The following is a 22,822-nucleotide window of genomic DNA, read 5'->3' on the forward strand; positions in this document are numbered from 1 at the left end:
AGTCAGGGCCCATGCCCAGGTTGTGGGCTCCATCCCCAGGTGGGGGCGTGCAGGAGGCAGCCAGTGGATGAAGTTCCTCTCTCATCGATGTTTCTATCTCTCTATCCCTCTCCCTTCCTCTCTCTTTAAAAAAAAAAAAAAAAAAATCAATAAAAACAGCCTTAGCTGGTTTGGTTCAGTGGATAGAGTGGCAGCCTGCAGACTCAAGGGTCCCGGGTTTGATTCCAATCAAGGGCACATGCCCGGGTTGCGGGCTCCATCCCCAGTGAGAGCATGCAGGAGGCAGCCAATCCATGGTTCTCTCTCACCATTGATATTTCTCTCTCTTTTTTTCTCTCTCCCTTCCTCTCTGAAATCAATAAAAAAATATCTTTTAGCCAAAACCGGTCTGGCTCAATGTATAGAGCGTTGGCCTGTGGACTGAAGGGTCTCAGGTTCCATTCCGGTCAAGGGCATGTACCTTGGTTGCGGGCAAACATCCTTGGTGGGGGATGTGTGTGCAGGAGGCACCTGATCGATGATTCTCTCTCACCATTGATGTTTCTGATGTTTCTCTCTCTCTCCCTCTCTGTTCCTCTCTGAGATCAATAAAAATATATCTTTTAAAGAAAAAAAGAAGAGAAAAAACATGGCTCTCTAGCCAGGACCCCCCTCACCTCTGGATTCCGCGCTTGCGTTCCAGCAGGGGCTCCGGGGCGTGTGGCGGGCGGTGGCCCCAGAGGTCGGGGAAGGCCAGCGTCTGGAAGTCCGCCACGGACCTGGTCCCCGCAGCCTTGGCCATGTAGACGTGGGGGTCGTGGAAGGGGACGTGCCGGGGGTGTGTCTGCAGAAGCTTATGGATCCCGTCCGCCGTGCCCCCGGATGGAGCGGCGCTGGGAAGGGAGGCACAGGTCCTTGCGCGGGAGGTCATGTCGATGTCCCAAGCACCCTCTTGGAGGAGAGTCTCAAGGTCAAGGGCTTCCTTTCCGGAAGGATCCGCCCCGAGCCCGTGGTGCGGGGCATCTGGATGAGGCGTTCCGGGTCCATTGTGGGGATGCCCAGGGGACCTCCCCCACTTGGCCATGCTCAGGAGGGACGTCTCGGGGGCGTCCTCCCTCTCCGGGCCCCGGGAGCCTTGGTCCATATCCGGGCGCTGCTGCTGCTGCTGCTGAGGTTTCAGGGAGGTGGCGTTTGGAATGTGGAAGTGGTTGGCGTCGGGGGTTAGGTCATGCTCCAGGTCCTTCAGGTGCAGAGCAGAGAAGAGCATGGCGGCGTCACCCTCCCAGGGAGACCGGATGACCCCTCCCTGTCCTCACTCTCCGGGCACTGAGCTCAGCATACAACCCTGTGGGTTAGGGAGCTTCCTCCCAGGTCAGCCTCAGAAAGACTCCGTTTCAAGAGTCAAAAAAATGGTCCTGGCTGGTGTGGCTTGGTGGATAGAGCGCCAGACTGCGGGCTGGAGGGTCCTGGTTCCACTCCAGTCAAGGGCACATTCGTATCTTGGGTTCAGGCTTGATTCCCCGGCCTTGGTGGGGGCTCCTATTGGAGGCAGCCAATCCATGTGTTTCTTGCACATCAATGTTTCTCTCTCTGTCTCTCTTCCTCCCTCCCTTCCACTCTAAGAATCAATGGGAAATAAGCTAAAGGTGAGGATTTTTTTTAAAATATATTTTATTGATTTTTTTTTTTTTTTTTACAGAGAGGAAGAGAGAGGGATGGAGAGTTAGAAACATCGATGAGAGAGAATCATCGATCAGCTGCCTCCTGCACACCCCCTACTGGGAATGTGGCTGCAACCAAGGTACATACCCTTGACCGGAATCAAATCTGGGACCTTTCAGTCCGCAGGCCGACGCTCTATCCACTGAGCCACACCGATTTCGGCCGCAATTTGCTTCTGCCAACAAGCAACCCCGGGATCCGGCCAGGCCCCTCCCTTCGGAATGCCGTAGGGCACGGCCCTCCCCCTTGGACAAGGGAACAAGGACATCAGCCGGAATCAAACCGTGACCTCATGGTTCAGGGGTCGACACACCACCCCTGAGCCACGCCGGTCAGACCTTTCTCACACGTTTGTTTCACCACCTGCTTCTCTCTCAGAAGCAGATTGCTAGGGGTGAGCCATGTGCCGACTCAGAAACCAGAAGGTTGCCGGTTCGATTCCCGGTCAGGGCCCATGTCCAGGTTGTGGGCTCCATCCCCAGTGAGAGGTACGTGCAGGAGGCAGCCAGTCGATGAAGTTCCTCTCTCATCGATGTTTCTATGTCTCTATCCCTCTCCCTTCCTCTCTCTCTAAAAATCAATAAAAACAGCCCTCGCTGGTTTGGTTCAGGGGATAGAGCCGTGTGCTTCCTCCATCTGCAAGCCCCTGTGTGGCCCCAGGGCCTGCAGAGGCCCCAGCGTGGAATCAAGCATCCCCCGGGGAGAGGGGGCCAGAACCGCGGCGAACGTCCCACCTCAAAGCTGCAGGAGAGCTCGGCGCACATGGCCGCGTACTGCCTCAGCTCCTCTTCGGGGCGGTCAAGGCCAGGCTTGGCGCTCAGCTTGCTCACGTCGGTTTCCAAGTCATCGTCCTACAGCGGGACACGGGGGACACGGGTCACCCACGAGAAAGCCACCCCGAGGAGCATCGCGACGGGATGCAGACGAGACCCTTCACAACCCGGGTGAGTGGGGCCCTGGCCTCCGAATGACGGCGCCTGCCTACCAGAAGGACAGTGTCACAGGGCGAGTTGCTTTTTTTTAGAAATAAAGAGAGACCCCGGCCTGTGGGGCTCAGAGGTTGAGAGCGTCAACCTAGGAGCCAGGAGGTCACGGTTTGATTCCCAGTCAACGGCACATGCCTGGATGGTGGGCTCGATCCCCAGGGTGGGGCGTGCAGGAGGCAGCCGATCCACGATTCTCTCTCATCATGGATGTCTCTATCTCTCTCTCCTTTCCTCTCAGAAATCAATAATTTAAAAAAATGTTTAATATTTATATTCTTGACACAGGAGAGTCGGAGGGGGAGGGGTATGGGGGAGAAAATGCAATATGCCATCCATCTTCCACAATTTTCCTCCAAACTTCAAATTAAAAGGAAAAAAAAACAAAAAACGGTTTGGCTCAGTGGATAAAGCATCTGCCTGCAGACTGAAAGGTCCTAGGTTCGATTCCGGTCAAAGGGCACATCCCCGGTGCAGGGTGTGCAAGAGATAGCTGATGGATGATTCTCTCTCATTGATGTTTCTAACTCTCTATCCCTCTCTCTTCCTCTCTGTAAAAAAAGCAATAAAATATATTTTTTAAAAAGAAAAGAAAAAAGATAGATCCTGAGCGGGAGACGTGATGATATTTTCCAATGCAGTAGGCACCAGGCCCACACTCTTATCTCTCAGGCCCTCCTGGCCCCCACAATCTCCGGGGCAGCCTCCACCCCCGGCAACACTGGGAAGTGAGGTCGGCGTGAAGAGAGGCACGGGCTGCGGCCGGCCCTTGCCCGTCAGACACGCGAGCGGCTGGCACTCTTCATTAGACGCCCAGGCCTGGGGGCGTGGGTGTGAGGGGCGGGGAGCGTGGCATTGATGGATGGCTGCAGCAGCACAGCATTATTCAAATAGTCGGGCGCGGACTCCCGAGTCCCGCACCGCCGGGCGACAGCAAAGAGCCAATTTTCCACCGACGACTTCGGAAATGATTCTATTCATCAGTGAAGCTCGGAGCACACCAGGGTATTAACGGCGGCCGTAACCCTGCAGGCCTGGCTAAGAGGGGTCTGTATAGGTCAGCAGCTGTCATGAGCAAGGCGAGCGATCGCTACATAAGAGAACTCGGAAAGCCTCCCTCTCTCTGAAGAGACAGGTAGGCAGGCCGATAAGTAAGATGAGAGAAAGGGAGGAAAGGGGATGGATAGATGGATGGATGGATGGACAGATGCATAGATAGATAGATAGATAGATAGATAGATAGATAGATAGATAAAATAGATAAGATAGATGCATAGATAGATAGATGTATGAATGGATGGATGGATGCATAGATAGATAGGTAGATAGGTAGATAGATAGATGCATAGGTAGATAGATGTATAGGTGGATGGATGGATGCACAATAAAATATATTTTAAAAATAAAATAAATAAATAGATAGATAGATATTGTAGATAGATAGATGATAGCTTGATAGAGGCATAGATTGATGGATAGATAGGTGCATAGATAGAAATATAGATTCATAGATAGATGGGTAGATAGGTCGATACATAGAGGTATAGATGGATGGATGGATAAATAGATATTTTTAAATCCAGATTTTATATCCAGGAGTGTCTTTAAAAGGTAGCATTTACTTCTCAGTCTTATTTTGAGGATGACAAAATTAAAGAACCCTCACTCAGGGCTTAGTCCAAGTTGAAGTCCACCAACACAAATGAAGACAGAATTACAACCCTAGCTACAGTCACCATCACTCAGAGCAGTGGTTCCCTAGTCAGGGGGACATTGGGTCCTTCCTGGAGACAATTTTGGTTCACAACTGGGCCCTGACCGGTTTGGCTCGCTGGATGGAGCATCAGCCTACAGACTGAAAGGTCCCAAGTTCAATTCCAGTCAGGGCATGTACCTTGGTTGCGGGCACATCCCAGGAGGGAGTGTGCAGGAGGCAGCTGATCAGTGTTTCTCTCTCATCGATGTTTCTAACTCTCTCTCCCTCTCCCTTCCTCTCTGTAAAAAATCAATAATATATATATATATATATACATATATTTTAAAATTCACACTGGGACCAGCTGACGAGAGACAGTGCTATCGTCCCTTGTCTGCCGTGAACACGGGGATCGCTAGAAGCAAGGCTGTGGCGTACCGACCTCCTCTTTCGCATCTTCAGAATCGGAGTCTCTGTCCTCTTCCTCGTCACCATCATCTTCAAAGTCCTCTGGGTGGGGGGTGGGGGGAAGGAGGGGAAGGAGCGGGTGAGGCTCGCCCTTGGTCTCGGGTGTGGGCCAGCGTGTCTCCCCCTGGCCCACCAGAGCTCACGGTGACGTGCGCACGGCCCCCATCGGCACCCCCGGGCTGGTCCACAGCCTGTGAGGCGGTGAGCGCCGTGTCCGGCGGCTACGCTGCTGGGCCTCCCACTTCCTCCTGCCCTCGCATTGCAGAAGAAAACAATGCAGGCATGCCGTTCTGGCTCCCCCCGCCCTACCCCGCCCACCTCAGACGAATGGATGCAGCTGACCTTGCCAAAGGTGAGAGGTCACCTACATGCAGAGTGTGATCGACGCCCTGATTGTGGGATGATGGAGCTTATTGGAAACAAGGTTCCAAGGACACAGCCAGTGCCACGGTAGGCAAGGTGACGCCCCTGGAAAAATACCGATTCCAGCCCGGCCGGTGTGGCTCGGTGGTCGAGCGTCGACCTAGGAACCAGGAGGTCACGGTTCGATTCCCGGTCAAGGGCACATGCCCGGGTTGCGGGCTCGATCCCTAGTAGGGGGCATGCAGGAGGCAGCCGATCCGTGATTCTCTCTCACCACTGATGTTTCCATCTCTTCTCTCCCTCTCCCTTTCTCTCTGAACTCATAAAAAATATATTTTAAAAATAAATAAGCCGAAACCGGTTTGGCTCAGTGGATAGAGCGTCGGCTTGCAGGCTGAAGGGTCCCAGGTTCGATTCTGGTCAAGGTACCTTGGTGACAAGCACATCCCCAGAACGGGGTGTGCAGGAGGCAGCTGATGGATGTTTCTATTGCATTGATGTTTCTAACTCTCTCTCCCTCTTCCTTCCTCTCTGTAAAAAAAATCAATAAAATATATTAAAAAAATAAAAATCACTTACATATATATTAAAAATAAATACATAAAAATTCGTTGTAAAGAAATGTCCAGTCACGTGCCAATAGCAACACTAATTAGAAACACTTTCCTCCCCCGGCCGGTGTGGCTCAACGGTGAAGCGTGAACCCCGGAACCAGGAGGTCCCGGTTTGATGCCCGGTCAGGGCACACGCCCGGGTCGCGGGCTCCATCCCCAGCGGGCGGCACCCACTTCCTTTACCTTCAGCGGGAACGCGTGGGGGTTCCGAGGCGGGGTGCCCGGGGGCGGGGAAGGCGTAGGCGCTGCTGGCCGTGGCCAAGGGGAGGGGGCCCTTGGGGTAGCACTGCCTCAGGACCTGGAGCGCCACGGACGTGACGGGTTCCAGGCTCCGGTCCTCCAGGGCATTCTGCGCAGAGGGAAGGTCGCGTCATTCTCTCCAGCGTCTCCTGGCCTCCCCTTGGCTGCCACAGAGCTCAGGGAATGAGTGTCAGGCGGGCAGCACGGGCAGTGAGCACCCTCAACGCAGGGTGTCTCCTGTGCAGAACTGTGCCTGGCATGGACCCGGCTTTGGCCTAGGGCCATGGTCGGCAGGCAAACCGCGGCTCGAGAGCCACCTGCGGCTCTTTGGCCCCTTGAGTGTGGCTCTTCCACAAAATACCACGGCCTGGGCGAGTCTATGTTGAAGAAGTGGCGTTAGAAGAAGTTTCAGTTTAAACAATGTGGCTCTCCAAAGAAATGTCAATCGTTGTGCTGCTGATATTTGGTTCTATGGACTCATTAATTTGCCGACCACTCTCCTGGCCGGTTGGCTCAGTGGATAGAGCGTAGGCCTGCGAACTGAAAGGTCCCAAGTTCAATTCCGGTCAAGGGCATGTACCTTGGTTGTGGGTACAGCCCCAGTAGGGGTCATGCAAGAGAATCAGCTGATCAATGATTCTCTCTCATCAATGTTTCTAACTCTATCCCTCTCTCTTCCTCTGTTAAAAAAAAAAAAAAAATCAATAAAATATATTTTAAAAATAAAATAAATAAAAATAAAAAATGTGTCTCTCCAGAGAAATGTCAGTCATTGTCCTGTTGATATTTGGCTCTGTGGACTCGTGAGTTTGCCGACCACGGGCCTGGCATGTAGGATCTGGAATTGCATGTCTCTCTCACTTTGTTGGGGTGAATTTAGTCTGAACATAAACCAAAACATGGGGGTGGGAGACCGCGGCTACAGAGTTTGGACAGGTTCGAGCCTCAGACCAATGAGAGGGCACAGTCCTCCCGTAGCCACGTGCAAGGTGCAGGGCAGAGGGCAGAGCCTCCCGGCACTGTGACAGCCAACAGCTGGAGCTATGAGCGTGCACCTATGGTCTGAACAGATGTCTGAGTGATGTGGGTGTAATAGGGTTCAGGTGCATGTCACTGAGCAGGACCGAAACCCGCGAGGATGCTGTAAACATCTCGACCACGGCTTTCCTCTGCTATCGCCTCCTTCTCCAAATTCATAACTATCTCACCGTGTTTCAGGACCTCAGCAGAAAGGTAAGGAAGAATACAATCAACAAAGGCTGAGGGAAGGACTCAAATATAGCTCATTCCCAGTCACTCTCGTGCCCAGGAGGTTTGTATTATAGTTACGTCATAAACACAAATAGAAATAGTTCAGGACCCTGTTTTCACGGTGGGAGGCCCAGACCAACAGCCGGGGCATCGCTTAGGAGCTCGTTAGGGATGCAAATCCCCAGCTCCGCCCGAGCCTATGGGCTCAGGAACTCTGAGGAAGGGCCCTTGCAGCCCTCCCGTGAGGCTGACGCACGCTCAGCTTGGAGAGCCGCTGGTGCAGTGGACAGGAGTGGACCTCGAGGGAGAGCACTGGTTTCAAATGCAGGGGTGAAGTACGGAGCCAGCCCTAGGCCATTGCAAGTGCTCAGCACAAATCTCTCCTCGTCCTCTTCCTTCATTATCACTGTCGTCACCATCATCATCACCGTCATTGCCACTATCATCATCATCACCATCATCATCACCACCATCAACACCATCATCATCACCACCATCGCCACCATCATCATCATCACTATCATCACCACCCTAACCACCACCACCATGATCATCACCATCATCATCACCATCATTGCCACTATCATCATCACCACCATCATCACCATCATCATCACCATCATCAACACCATCATCACCACCATCATCACCACCATCATCATCACCATCATCATCACCACCATCATCATCATCACCACCCTATTACCACCATGATCATCACCATCACAACCACCACGATCATCACCATCAGCATCATAACCACCATCATCACCATAGCCATCACCATCATAACTATCATCAGCAGCATCATCATCACCACCATCATCATCACCATCCTAACCACTATCACCATCATCATCACCATCCTAACCACTACCACCATCATCATCACCATCCTAACCACTATCACCATCGTCATCACCATCCTAACCACTACCACCATCATCCTCACCATCCAAACCACCACAATCATCACCAACATCAGTATCATAACCACCATCATCACCATCATAGTCATCACCAATAGCATCATAACCACCACCACCATCACCATCATCATCACCATCATCACCACCATGATCATCACCACCATCAGCATCATAACCACCACCACCATCTTCACCATCATCATCACCACCACCACCACCATCACGATCCGCATCACCATGCTAACTCCCCCTGACCCAGAGGGGACTCCCGCGCTGGTTACCTGTATGCTGCTGAAGAGGATCTCCATGCCCTGAGCTGCCAGGAAGGCCTCCCGGCCGGACTGGAGGGCGGCGATGTGCCTGAGGCAGAGCAGCAGGGCCCGGCGGATCGGCAGGCGGCTGTTGGCCGTGTCGTGGCTGTGCCAGTCCTGATGCAGCCGGAGCAGGCTGGCCACGTAGCCCCTGTTCACCGCCCGGCGGCCGTTAGACTCTGAAACCGACGGGAAGAGGCGAGGTTGGTCACAGGCTCTCCTGGGAGCCCAATTAATGTGTGTCTCCAAGCCCTGGCCAGGTAACTCAGTGGTTATATCCTGCTATACCAAGGTTCTGGGTTCAATCTCCAGTCAGCGCACATACAAGGATCAGCTGATAAATGCATGAATAAGTGGAACAAAACCTCTCTCTCTCTTAATTAAAAAAAAAAAATTGAGACAATGCATGCTTCTAACTGAGTGTTTCGGAAAGATTCCCCTGAGCTGTCATCAGATAACCACGAATTCCAGTTCAAGCTCAGACCCTTCCCTCAGACCACATAGGTGCACAGGAGTGAAAACATAACCTGAAAATCTGGTGCTTTATTCCAGAAGGATTTTCTCCTATTAATGAATTTCTCTCTCACCCTCTTTCTTTTTCTCTCTCTCTCTCTCTCTCTCTCTGCTTGTTTGTCAAACTCTAAATGGTCAGGCCCGACGGAGCCCCTCTGAGATTGTTGACCCATTTCTTTGCTGGTTTTTCCTTTTTTTTTTTTTTTTTTTTTTTTTTCCTTTTTTCTTTCTTTATGCTTTTCAGCGTTTCATTCAGCCAGGACCCTGCCCCGAGAGAGATGAGCTTTATTCAAGGGAGATCTGTTGGGGGAAGATTTCATTACTCCGCGAATGAATTATTCTACTGAATCAGAACCTTGCTCTCCTCGGCTAGCCCCAGCCACAAAGCCCTCCGAGCCCTTGGCCGCCTGCGTGAGATCCAGCCCGCCCGATAGCGGATGTTTAAGAGAAAACGGGAGATCACGTGGGAGGAGGTACTGAGGGGAAGCATGGCCTGCTGAGACGATGCCAGACTGGCATCAACAGTGCCCGGAGGGCCCCACGTGGGAGGTGCAGGACTTCTGCTTTTAATCTACAGTCTCGGTGCATGAAATTGGTGCATGGGGGTGGGGGAGTGACCCTCAGCCCAACGTGCACCCTCTCCAATCTGGCCGTGGTATTTTGTGGAAGAGCCACACTCCAGGGGCCCAAGAGCCGCAGTTTGCCGACCACAGGTATATAATGAATGATACACAGACGTTTCCTCTCCTGCTCCCCACCTTCCTGCCTGCTTCCTCCAGGAGGCAGCGCGTGAGACACATCATGGGACGGGAGGAGGATGCCTGTGGACTGTGGGAAGGCAGACGGGCGGGCCTTTCAGGGCTGCCCTTGACCTTGGCTGTGAAGGTCAGGATGATGCAGGTTTTCCGGAAGTCTAGAGGGGATTGGGGAAAGGTAACTGCAAGACTTGGGGCTGTTGGCCTGAGGCAGCCCTCCCAAAAAGATGCTACTGAGAAGTCCCCACCCCACTCGCTCACTCCTCCCAAAGTCCTTTCTAATCCCGATAACCTCCCAGGGAACGCGACCAATTCCAGAGGCCGGCTCCTCCAGCCCCAGCTCCAGGCCCCCCCCTTCCTCCCCCCTACTCCCTTAAATAACGGCTGAGCCAATGCCTCTGAGACCATCAGCCGCTCATTTCCCCCAGCCGGGCCCGCTGCTCGCGCTGGGAAGCACAGATAGTGGGGAATGGCAAATGCCGGCAAAATTAGATTAGCATAACCTCCCGGTAAACAAATGACTCGCCTCCCATAAATACTGGGCCAGCGGGGCCCACATAGCTGAAAGCACAGCGCCACCACCTGGCCGCAAGAGGAACTGCAAGGGCTGCTGCAGGGTCTGTACCAGTCAGCACCACCCAAGGATGGGGTCTGAGAGAGGGGGTGGGGATGGGAAGCAAGAGGGATGGGGAGCATTCTTTTATTTATTTTTTAAATATATCTTATTGATTTTTTATAGAGAGGAAGGGAGAGGGAGACAGAGGGTTAGAAACATTTATTAGAGAGAAACATCGATCAGCTGCCTACTGGGGATGTGCCCGCAACCAAGGTACATGCCCTTGATGGAATTGAACCTGAGGCCTTTCAGTCCACAGGCCGACGCTCTATCATCTGAGCCAAACCTGTCAGGGCAGTAACATTCTTTTAGTTCACACTTTTAAAAATGTTTTATGGCCCAGCCAGCGTGGCTCAGCGGTTGAGTGTCCACCTGGGAACTAGGAGGTCATGGTTGGATTCCCGGTCAAGGGCACATGCCCGGGGTTGCGGGCTCGATCCCCAGTAGGGGGCGTGCAGGAGGCAGCTGATCCATGATTCTCTCTCACCACTGAAGTTTCCATCTCTCTCTCTTTCCCTTCCTCTTTGAAATCAATACAAATATATTTTTAAAAAGAAAGAAAGAGCCGTAACCGGTGTGGCTCAGTGGACAGAGTGTCGGCCTGCAGAATGGAGGGTCTCGGGTTCAATTCAGGTCAGGGACATGTATGTGCCTTGGGCACATCCCTAGTGGGAGGTGTGTAGGGGGCAGCTGATGGATGTTTCTTTCTCATCAGTGTTTCTGGCTCTCTATCCTTTTCCCTTCTTCTCTGTAAAAAAAATGAATTAAAAATATTTAAAAAGATGCCAAAACCATTTGGCTCAGTGGATAGAGCATCAGCCTGCAGACAAAGGGTCCCAGGTTCGATTCCAGTCAAGAGCATTTACCTTGGTTGCGGGCACATCCCCAGTAGGGGGTGTGCAAGAGGCAGCTGATCGATGATTCTCTCTCATCGATGTTTCTAACTCTCTATCCCTCTCCCTTCCTCTCTGTAAATAATCAATAAAATACTTTTTAAAAAATATTAAGAAAGAGAGGGAGGGAGGGAGGGAGGGAGGGAGAGAGGGAGGGAGGGAGGGAGGGAGAGAGAGAGAGAGAGAGAGAGAGAGAGAGAGAGAGAGAGAGAGAGAGAGAGAGAAACAAACAAATAAAGAAACAAAGAAACAAAGAAACAAAGAAACAAAGAAACAAAGAAACAAATGACAGATGCTCTGGCCCTCCCAAATCCTTCTAATGGGTAGAAAGTGTTTATTTAGCTTCCTTTCAGCTTCAGGTCTTATCTTCCTTAAGCTAAAAAACAAACAAACAAAACAAAACCCTAACCTTCTTTAATCTCTTCTGGGTTCACCAGGTCTCAGGCCCCAGGGCCTCAGAGACGGGCAAATAATGCCGCAGTCCGCACGCTGTGTGCACAGCCCTGGCTCCCCCCACCTCAGTCCCTTCACCTGCCACCTGGGGGTGATCACCAGGCCCCTCCCCTGACCGGAGGCCCGTGCCGTGGCTGACATCCGGAGAGCCCGGTGAACAGCCGACGCTGTGCATCCCGTCAGCCCCAGGCGTGATGGATGGAGCTTGCAATTCTGCCTCTGTACCAAGACGCTTGCGTCTTGTCTTCCTGCCAAACTCCCTATTAGCACTGTCCCATCGCTGTCACTCTCCCTTCCCTGACTCACCCACTTTCCTCTCCCCATGAGCCCCAGATTCTGCAAACTTCCAGCCGCCTCAGACTGCCATGGGCGGGGAGACTCACAAGCCAACCTGATGAGCATGTTTGCATGGGGAGCGGCCTTTGCAAACTCAAAAGCCTAAAGTCACCGCGAAGGACAGTCTGGCCTTACTGGTGTGGCTCAGTGGATAGAGCATCGGCCTGGGGACTGGAGGGTCCCACGTTCGATTCCGGTCAAGGGCATGGACCTTGGTTGCCGTCACATCTCCAGCGGGGGGTGTGCAAGAGGCAGCTGATCCATGTTTCTCTCTTATCGATGTTTCTAACTCTCTATCCCTCTCTCTTCCTCTCTGTACAAAATCAATAAAATATCTTTTTAAAAAATAAAACAAAACAAACAAAAAAACTTGAACTGAACGCAGTGCATGGTGGGGAGCCACGTGCCAGGCCACCATCGTCCCTGGCGAAGGCCTATCTTTACCTTAACCCAGTGGCCGGCAAACTCATTCATCAACAGAGCCAACTATCAACAGCACGACTGAAATTTCTTTGGAGAGCTGAACACCGACTTCTGCGCATGGGCCACGAAGTTTCCACTGCACTGTACGTATGCGCCCGCACGTGGTATTTTGTGGAAGAGCGACACTCCAGGGGCCAAAGAGCCCCATGTGGCTTGAGAGCCAAGGTTTGCCGACCAGGGTCTTCACTTTGCCTCTGGTCACTTTGCCTCTGCGATAGCGTATCCTTAGACTGTCCAAGGGACTTTCCTTTTTTCCAGACCCCCTCAAAGCCCTTTGCAAATCCCCAGCCCTTTGCATACCCACAGGCCTTTGCACATCCCCAGCCCTTTGCATACCCACAGGTCTTTGCACATTCCCAGCCCTGTGCTTACCCACAGGCCTTTGCAAACCTCCAGCCTCCTCACCTGTAAACTGCCCATTTGGCATAACCCTCTGGCCAACGTCCCCTGTAACCTCTGTCCTTCCTCCCACCATCGGCAGCTGGCTACGGCGGGGGGCAGAGCAGAGGTTTGTGGGTGCCCTGCGGCTCTCCCACGCTGCCGGCGGGACTGGAATCAGCGCTCACGTGGGGTTCCACCCTGCCTCTGCCGAATGGGCTGGGGCGTGGCCGGCAGCCCAGGCCCCGGGGTTGCCCGGTTACAGAAGTGCTGTGTGTTGCGTGTCTTTCTCGGGGCTCAGAGCTGACAGAGATGTATGTTTGGGGGAAGGAGGAGGGTTTTTTGTTTTTTGTTTTTTTTTACTTTTATTTATTTACACGTTTGATTAACGTTCACTTCTTACCCACAGGCCCTGGGCTCCCTACAGAGAAACAAATATCACCAGCGCAGCAGCTGGCGTCTGAGCTGCCAAATTAAAATAGATGAAGAGCCAAAACCGGTTTGGCTCAGTGGAAAGAGCGTCGGCCTGAAGGGTCCCGGGTTCGATTCCGGTCAAGGGCATGTACCTTGGTTGCAAGCACATCCCCAGTAGGGGGTGTGCAGGAGGCAGCTGGTCGATGTTTCTCTCTCATCGATGTTTCTAGCTCTCTATCCCTCTCCCTTCCTCTTGGTAAAAATTCAATAAAACATATATTTTTAAAAACAATAATAATAAATAAATAAATAAAATAGATGAAGACGTGAGGGGTGGGGGAGGGGAAACACAGGCTGGGTTAGGCCCCTTCACTCCTAAGGGCACCGTACCTGCCTTCGTCACACCGAACCCGGCTCCCAGCACAATTAGACGCGGCCCCCCAGGCAGGAAACACAATCCTCACATTACCGCGGCGCCATCAGGACCCCGAGCTACTCCGTGGCGATGGCTCAGGTCGCCGGGGACAGAGCCAGCCTCCTCCTATCTGTGTGTGATCAGCACCTACACTCTCCGAGCAACCCCGACCCTCCTCCTGCCCCGGAATACAGACCCGGGCCTGGACCCACACACAAGATCCTGCTGAGGCCTGGCCACCGGCGTGGCTCAGCGGATGAGCGTCAACCTATGAGCCAGGAGGTCTGGGTTCGATTCCCGGTCAGGGCACATGGCCCAGTTGCAGGCTGGATCCCCAGGAGGGGGCGTGCGGGAGGCGGCGATCATGGGTTCTTTCTCATCATTGACGTTTCTGTCTTTCTCTCCTTCTCCTTTCCTCTCTGAAATCAATCTACACACACACACACACACACACACACACACACAGAGTGGCCAGATTATGATGATCTCTGAATACATACTAATCTGGCCACTCAGTGTGTGTGTGTGTGTGTGTGTGTGTGTGTGTGTGTGTGTTAGAGGCCCTGTGCATGAACTCGTGCATGGGTGGGATCCAGCCAGCCTGGCCAGAGGGAGGGGACATGGGCTGTTGGCCAGCGTGCCTGCTGGTCGAACTCCTGGTCGAGGGGGCAATTTGCATATTAGCCTTTTATTCTATAGGATATACACTGAGCGGTCAGGTTATTATGTGCTCAGAGATCATCAGAACCTGGCCACTCAGTGTGTGTGTTGGTGTGTGTGTGTGTGTGTGTGAGAGAGAGAGAGAGAGAGAGAGAGGGAGAGAATCCTGCTTCTCCCCCACTGTCAGAGCCTTTTCCTCACCAGGACAATCCCACTGGGACTGGCCTTTATCCCAACAGCCTGTAGGGAGCAGCCAACAGGTCTGCAGGCCCCACAGACAACACTCCCCTCAGAACCAGCTGCCTCAATGGCAGTGCAGGCAGGCCCGCCTGGGGACGAGTGTTCGCTCTCGCTCTTCAGCCTTGAGCGTGGATGGGCCCCAACCTTCTCCCTTTCGCCCCAAGATCCCCCAGGAACGGCCGTCCAGGGGGATCAACAAGCTATCACAGAGAAAGAGGGTCACCTTCCTCTGAGCTGGGATGGGGAGAGGGAGAACACCTTTTCCAGGGGGGAGCTTACTGGATCTCAGCAATGCCGCCAGCACCTCCGCGGCCGCCCTGCGGGGAGAGAGACAAGGGGAGACGTCAGTGCCCGGACCACGGACCCCACAGTCCACGCCCCTGGCTGCCGCCCGCCGGCCTCTCAATGGCCCCAGGTCGCAGGCCTTCTGCTGAGGCTACTGCTGCTGCTACAGAGGCGAAGACGCAGACGTGGCCCTGAGCGGCCTGCCCACCGCGCAAATGGGGTCACAGGAGTCCCCTCTGCCGCTGGATGCCTCTCCCCGTCCACCAAGGTCCCCACATGGAGCTCCTCCTCTGCCTCCTGCTCCCTCCCCCACAAAACTCTCCATGGATCCCCAGACCCCCTAGTCGAGGGGACTCTGAAGGAGGAGGTGGGGAGGGGGGACCCCGAGGCAGAGGGAGTGCAGGAAGCATTTCTTTATTTCTAAATGTATATTTTTTTCATATATTTTATTGATTTTTTACAGAGAGGAAGGGAGAGTTAGAAACATCGCTCAGCTGCCTCCTGTACACCCCCTCCTGGGGATGTGCCCGCAACCCAGGCACATGCCCTTGACCGGAATCGAACCTGGGACCCTTCAGTCCGCAGGCTGATGCTCTATCCCCTGAGCCAAACCAGTTAGGCTCTAAGTATATTTTTTATTGGTTTCAGAAAGGAAGAGGGAGAGGGAGAAGAGAAAAAGGGAGAGGGAGAGGCAAAGGCAGAGGCAGAGGCAGAGGGAGAGGGTGTGCAGGAGGCAGCTGATTTATATTTCTCTCTCTTTGACGTTTCTAACTCACTCCCCCTCTCCCTTCCTCTCTGTAAAAAAATCAATAAAATATATATATATATTTTAAAACTTTAATTAAAAAATGCAGATTTGAAGAAGAGAGATGATTTGAAAAATGTACACTATCCTCCACATCTCACCGGGTCTGTGTAGACCCACAGACAGACAAGTCCCCAGCAGTTCTAAGGCACCTGTAGACTGGGCGACGCTGGTGTCTTTTTAATATTAGGTTGGCCCTAACCGGTGTGGCTCAGTGGATAGAGCGTCGGCCTGTGGACTGAAGGGTCCCAGGTTCGATTCTGGTCAAGGGCACGTACCTTGGTTGCCAGCACATCCCCAGTAGGGAGTGTGCAGGAGGCAGCTGATGGATATTTCTCTCTCATCGATGTTTCTCTCTATCTCTCTCCCTTCCTCTCTGCAAAATTCAATAAAATACATTTTTTAAAAATTAGGTTAGCCAAGCAGATCGTGATAGTGATAAGACATGCATGTTTTAATCATGTGCAAGTATGCACACACGTGCTCTACCTAATGGAGAACACACTTTCATCTACTTTTGATTATTTATAATGGTGCATATTATACTATTATTACATGCCACGCACTTTTTAATATAAAAGTTTGATTAAGAAGACTATTTTTTTTTCCTCCTAATTTAAAGAACCCATGATTCCGTGAGGCAACACCATATGGAAGCTAATGAGAAAATTGGTGGCTATTACTCTAGAAAAATAATATAATGGAGCTAAAATGGGCTATAAACACACACACACACACACACACACACACACACGTTTAAGCATCAAAGCAAGAAAACCATCGCAGCCTCCCGGGCCTGAAATATGGGTTATTTTTAAATCACTCTTGTCAAAAGAAATATAGACACCGCCGCCGGTGACATAAATGAGGTGCTAAAGACTAAGTGGACCTGGGAAAGATAGTTTTTCTTCTAATATCTGGAAATCAAGAGCAAAAAGCTCATTAAGGAGAAAAAAAAAAAATGAAGAAGTAAGTCTCAGATCCATCAAGGTAATGACACCGGTCCTGATTGCGCCTAACCGCCTCTGCCTTGGCCCCACCACCATGGCTTTGTCCAGAAGGACGTCCGGAAGGTCTCCCGGTCTAATGAGCATATGACCCTTTTATTAGCATATCGATAGATAGATTTTAAAAACCCGCCAGGACAGAAACCACATCCCCTTCCAATCCCCACCCACCCACCCCCGCAGCCGGCTCAGCGACCAGCCTCAGGTAGGCAGGACGGAAGAGTGAAGCTGTCAGGCAAGGCGACATTTAAAGACTCATAGATCAGCCGGGGAGGGGAATCACTCATGCTTAGTGACTATAACACAGAATGAATTTATTCCCGTCGTAAAATCACGTCCCCACGTGGAGAAGAGAACGTGTCAAAGGCAGTATATCTGTATCAGGTTCGGCAGAAAGGCCTAAGTGACAGATTACAGAAACACAGACGGCGTTCTTCATATCCGTCTACACCGGCCTGGGGCCCGCGGGCTTCTTTCTCTTTCTTTTTTAATATATTTTATTGAGCTTTTACAGAGAGGAAGAGAGAGGGATAGAGAGTTAGAAACATTGATGAGAAGAATCATCGATCAGCTGCCTCCTGCACACCCCCTACTGGGGATGTTCCCACAACCAAGGTACATGCCCTTGACCAGAATCGAACCCGGGACCCTTCAGTCCGCAGACCGATGCTCCATCCACTGAGCCAAACCGGTTTTTGTCGGGGACCATGATGAAAAACAAAATATTATGGATGGGCCTGGAGAGCATTAAGCGAAATAAGCCAGTTGGAGAAAGAAAAACGCCACATGATCTCACTCGTTTGTGGGTAATAAAGAACATTATAAACGGATGAACAAAAAGATAGATACAGAGGCAGTAAAGCATCGAACAGACGATCAATGACAGCGGGAAGGTTAGGGAGAGGAGGGGGAGATAAGAGATCAGCCGAAGGACTTATATGCATGCATATGAGCATGACCAGTGGATGCAAAACACCGGAGGTGAGGGCATGTGTGGGGGGAGGGGGTGTGTGTGGGGGCAATGGTAAGATATGTACACATATAATACCTTCATAAAAAATGGAGGGGGAAAAAAACCCATAAAATTTTCAGAGGGATATATTGGTCAGAAGCCTTACCGAGAAATATCCGAAAGGTTTTCAAAATATGTTTGCTCAGGACATAAGGAGAAACTGACTATTGTATAGAAAATTATATCATTGATATCCAATTAAACTGATTAATATTGTAGAAAAAGAAAAAGGAAAAACAAAATATTATCAACCCAACAACTCACTATCCGGTGAATTCATTCCAGCTGTTGCCAGCAACTCTCATCAGAAATGAATATTCATTAAATATTGGGAAGGTGAGCATGTAACCCCAAGAAACAAAATTCAGGAAGGCATTTGGTGTTCTCCAAACACCAGAAAAAAATAAAAATGAGAGGATAAACTGAATTTCTTAAAAAGCTTATTTTCCTTGTGTTCCTCTATAAATATATAGTCATCTCATGATGACACCATACCACTAATATCTTAACAGATGGATGCCAGCCGGATTGGTGTGGCTCAGTGGTTGAGTGTCGACCTAGGAACCAGGAGGTCACTGTTTGATTCCCGGTCAGGGCACAGGCCCGGGTTGTGGGCTCCATCCCCAGTGTGGGGCGTGCGGGAGGCAGCCGATCCATGATTCTCTCACATCATGGATGTTTCTATCTCTCTCCCCTTCTCCCTCCTTCTCTGAAATCAATAAAAATGTATTTAAAAAAAATAAAAATAAATAAAATCAGTGGGGAAATATCCTCAGGTGAGGATTAACAACAACAGCAAAAACAAACAACTAACAAAGGAAATCTACCGCCGTTCACGGAGTGTAAAGTTGTTTTACCCTTTAAAAACTCCTGTAGACGTATTTAAAAAGCCACACTGGACAGGAAGGAGATTATCCCATTATCACCCGTCTCAAAATGTACCCATATTAATAGCCAACTGGGGATCCAACCCACAACCATGGCACTGTGCCCTGAGCGGGATGGAATATGGGACCTCCTACCTAGTTCATAGGTCTATGCTCAACCCACTGAACCACACTGGCTGGGGGCTGGCTTCCCTCTCAGCTGTAGATTGCATGTGTAAACCAACCACCCACTTTATGGCCGTCTCTGTTAATGGTGTGGAGTAGGAGCTGAACTCAATCTTGGGGATATCCAGTCCTTCAATGGCTGGCCATCTCTGGAACAAGACGATTTTTTTCCTCCATGGAGCTTGTCCGTGCCCATAATCCGTTGTCCCTACATGGGTGAGTTTATGTCTACCCTGCCTGTTCTCTTTTATGAATCTATTTGTCAGTCTTGACATCAATATCACACTGTCTTGATTATTGTCGCTTTACCATAAATCTTGAAATATGGTCTTGTTAGTCCTCCAACTTTATTTTTCTCCCCCCCCCCAAAAAAAAAGGCATTTGCTGGTCTAGGCCGTTGGCATTTCCATATAAATTTTAGAATCAATTTGTCGATTTCTACAAAAAGAAAAAAAACCTCACAACGTTGACTGATAATATAAATCGATTTAAGGAAATCTTAACAATATCATGTCTTTGGAATCACGAGTTCTCTCTCTCTCTACTTATTCAGATCTTCATAAATACGTTTCAGCAATGGTTTGTAGTTGGCAGTATTTGCATAGACAGATCCTTGGCGTAGTTTGTCAGATTTATCCCTATTTCAGAACTGTCAACGCCAGTTATAAATTGTATTTTGAGAAACTTATTGGTTCGTGGCACGATGTAGACATAAAACTCATTTTTTGTCTATCCGTTTGGCATCCTGGGACTTTGGGAAATACAATGAATAGTTCTTGTAGCCTTTGTCTATGTGTGGATGGCATCAGAACTTCTCTGCAAATAAAGTCTGTTTTTTTAAAAAAAAAAAATATATATATATATACATACATATATATATGTTTTTGTTTTTTTGTTTTTTTACAGAGAGGAAAGGAAAGAGATGGATAGAGAGTTAGAAACATCAATGAGGGAGAAAACATCGATCAGCTGCCTCCTGCACACCCCCTACCAGGAATCAAACCATTACCTTCTGGTTCATAGGTCGACGCTCAACCATTGAGCCATGCCAGCTGGGCAGCTAATATTTATTCTTCAATGTTTTATATAAATCACCACTGAAGCCATCTGAGCCTGGGCTTTCCTCTGTGGGGAAGATTTCCACCACGATTTCAATTAATACATGTAGGACACCCCTGACCAGTGTGGCTCAGTGGATAGAGCCTCGGCCTGTGGATTCAAGGATCCCAGGTTCGATTCCTGTCAAGGGCATGTACCTTGATGGCGGGCACATTCCCAGTGGGGGGTGTGCAGGAGGCAGCTGGTCGATGTTTCCCTCTCATCAGTGTTTCCAACTCTCTATCCCTCTCCCTTCCTCTCTGTAAAAAACAAATCAATAAAATATATTTAGAAATAAATAAACACACGTAGGGCTATTCTGGTTATCCATTTATTCTTGAGTGAGCTTTGGCCGTTTATGTCTGTCAAGGAATTTTTTCCCACTTCATCTAAGTTGTCAAACTTGTTGGCATGAAGTTGTTTGTAATATTCTCTTATTATCCCTTTCATATCTGTGGCGCTTGTAGCAATTCTCTCTCTCATTTCTCATCCTGATCATTTATGTCATCTTCCCCTTAATCAGCCTGGATAGGGATTTAATCAATGTTATTGATCTCAAAGAATCATCTTTTGATTAAACTAATTTTTCTCCATTGTTTTTCTTTCACTGTTTCACTGATTACTATTCTAATTTTTCTTGCTTCCTTCCTTTCCCTTACTTTGGTGTGTTTTTTTAAAAATACATTTTGACGAATTTCAGAGAGGAAGGGAGAGGGAGAGAGAAATAGAAACATTAATAATGAGCGGAAACTGGTTTGGTTCAGAGCATCGCCTGCAGACTGAAAGGTCCCATGTTCGATTCCGGTCAAGGGCATGTACCTTGGTTGTAGGCACATCCCTAGTGGGGGGTGTGCAAGAGGCAGCTGATGGATGACTCTCTCTCTCATCGATGTTTCTAACTCTCTATCCCTCTCTCTTCCTCTCTGTAGAAAATCAATAAAATATATTTTTTTAAAGAAAGAAAGAAAGAAAGAAAGATAGATCAATAATGAGAGAGAACTGTTGACTGGCTGCTTCCTACACGCCTCCAGACTGGGGATAGAGCCAACAACCCGGGCACGTGCCCTTGATGGGAATCGAACCTGGGACCCTCCAGTCCCCAGGCTGGCGCTCTATCCACTGAGCCACACGGGCTAGGGCTACTTTGGGTTTTGATGTTTTTTTTGTTTTTTTTTTAAAGGTGAAATTTGAGATCATTCGTTAGCCATCTTTCCACCTTTCTTCTGACGTATAGTTTATAACTATCGTTTATAAACTTCCCCCAACACTGTGACATCCCAGGGGTCTTAGCGTGCTGGGTTTCATTTTCTTTTTTCTTTCTTTCTTTCTTTCTTTCTTTCTTTCTTTCTTTCTTTCTTTCTTTCTTTTTTATAGCAAAGGTGGAGATTTATTGAAGAACAAGTACAGACTCCCATGTGGGGAGGGGGAAAGAGTCCCTGGGTTTCATTTTCATTCGGCCCAAAATGTTTCCTATTTTGATTTCGCCTTCAAAGCGCCGTTTCTTTTGAAGTGTGCTCCTACATTTCCAAAATGTGGGGTCTCTTCGGGAGACCGGTCTCTTATCCATGTCCTATTTAATTCCGTTGTCGTTAGAGGACGCACTTTATATATCACCTTAAAGCTTACACATTTACTCTAACGGGTTTCACGGCCCATGATACTGTCTGCCTTTGTGAATATTTCATGCGCTCTCGAAAAGAATGTATATTCTGCGGTGGCTTCTCTCTCCGTCTTCTATCAATTATGGAGAGGGGATTATTAAAGTCTTCAGCCACCATCTGGAGGTATCTCCCGCTGCTCCCCTCGGTGAGATCAGCTTTCCTTTATTTTGAAGCTCTGCTATCAGGCTAACATGGGAATCCTATAGGTTTTTTTTTTTTTTTAAATATATATATATTTTTTGTTACAGATTTCAGAGAGATGGAGAGAGAGGGAGAGAGAAACATCAATGATGAGAGAGAATCGTGGATCGGCTGCCTCCTGCATGCCCCCTACCGGGGATTGAGTCTGAAACCAGGGCAGGTGCCCTGACCAGGAATCGAACCAGTGACCACTCAACCAGTGAGCCACTCGGGCCAGGTGGAATCCCATACTTTTAAGACAATGCCCACTGCTTTTCCATTTGTATTCTTCCCAAAGAAAAACCTGTTGTATTGTTATCTTTGTCATTTTGTATTGGGTTCTTAGGGAGTGTGACTTTTGACTTTGTTGAGTGATTCTCTCTCATCAATGTTTCTAACTCTCTATTCTGAAGCTCTATTCTGGGAGGCAGTTGTGTTTCTTGGAAACAGATTCATCCTTCCAGGTCTTGCTTTTTTTTTTTTTTAATATGTTTTTATTTATTTCAGAGAGGGAGAGAGAGGGAGGGAGATAGATAGAAACATCCATGATGAGAGAGAACCATGGATCGGCTGCCTCCTGCATGCCCTCTACTGGGGATCAAGCCCACAAATTCCAGGCATGTGCCCTGACTGGGAATCAATCCATGACCTCCTGGTTCATAGGTTGATGCTCAACCCCTGAGCCACACTAGCTAGATGCTTTGTGTATTTTTATCCGTAGCTCATAATTCTTTTTTCAGGTGGGAAGGTACATCTGACCAGCCTTGGTGCTAAGCAGACGTTGTGTGTATATTTTTATATAGTTGAGATCACACTGAATTTTGAACCTTACTTTTTTTCTACCCACTATTTTACCGTAAGCTATTACCCCTGGCAAACATCATCCCTAATCTATTGTTGTGTGTTGCGACATGCTATTATCATGTAGAGATATATCACTTTTACTCTACACTCACTGCTATCCAATTTTTTTTCTTCTGGTGATAACATTTCCAATTATAAATAAAACT

The 22,822-nt window shown here is 49.6% G+C and overlaps 1 protein-coding gene across 1 annotated transcript in view; it reads right to left on the reverse strand.

The window, feature by feature from the left end:
• Positions 1-22,822, reverse strand: part of AGBL1 (AGBL carboxypeptidase 1) — a 138,066-nt gene that overhangs the window by 94,064 nt on the left and 21,180 nt on the right. The window contains exons 6-11 of the mRNA XM_036411817.2: positions 14,992-15,029; positions 8,527-8,735; positions 6,009-6,174; positions 4,823-4,890; positions 2,436-2,552; positions 657-1,219 (exon numbers count right to left, since the gene is read on the reverse strand). Of these exons, the coding sequence (XP_036267710.1) occupies positions 657-1,219; positions 2,436-2,552; positions 4,823-4,890; positions 6,009-6,174; positions 8,527-8,735; positions 14,992-15,029 (1,161 nt within the window). The remainder of the gene's footprint in view (positions 1-656; positions 1,220-2,435; positions 2,553-4,822; positions 4,891-6,008; positions 6,175-8,526; positions 8,736-14,991; positions 15,030-22,822) is intronic.

This window comes from Pipistrellus kuhlii, unplaced genomic scaffold, assembly GCF_014108245.1.
Source record: "Pipistrellus kuhlii isolate mPipKuh1 unplaced genomic scaffold, mPipKuh1.p scaffold_m20_p_42, whole genome shotgun sequence".
Lineage (NCBI taxonomy): Eukaryota > Metazoa > Chordata > Mammalia > Chiroptera > Vespertilionidae > Pipistrellus > Pipistrellus kuhlii.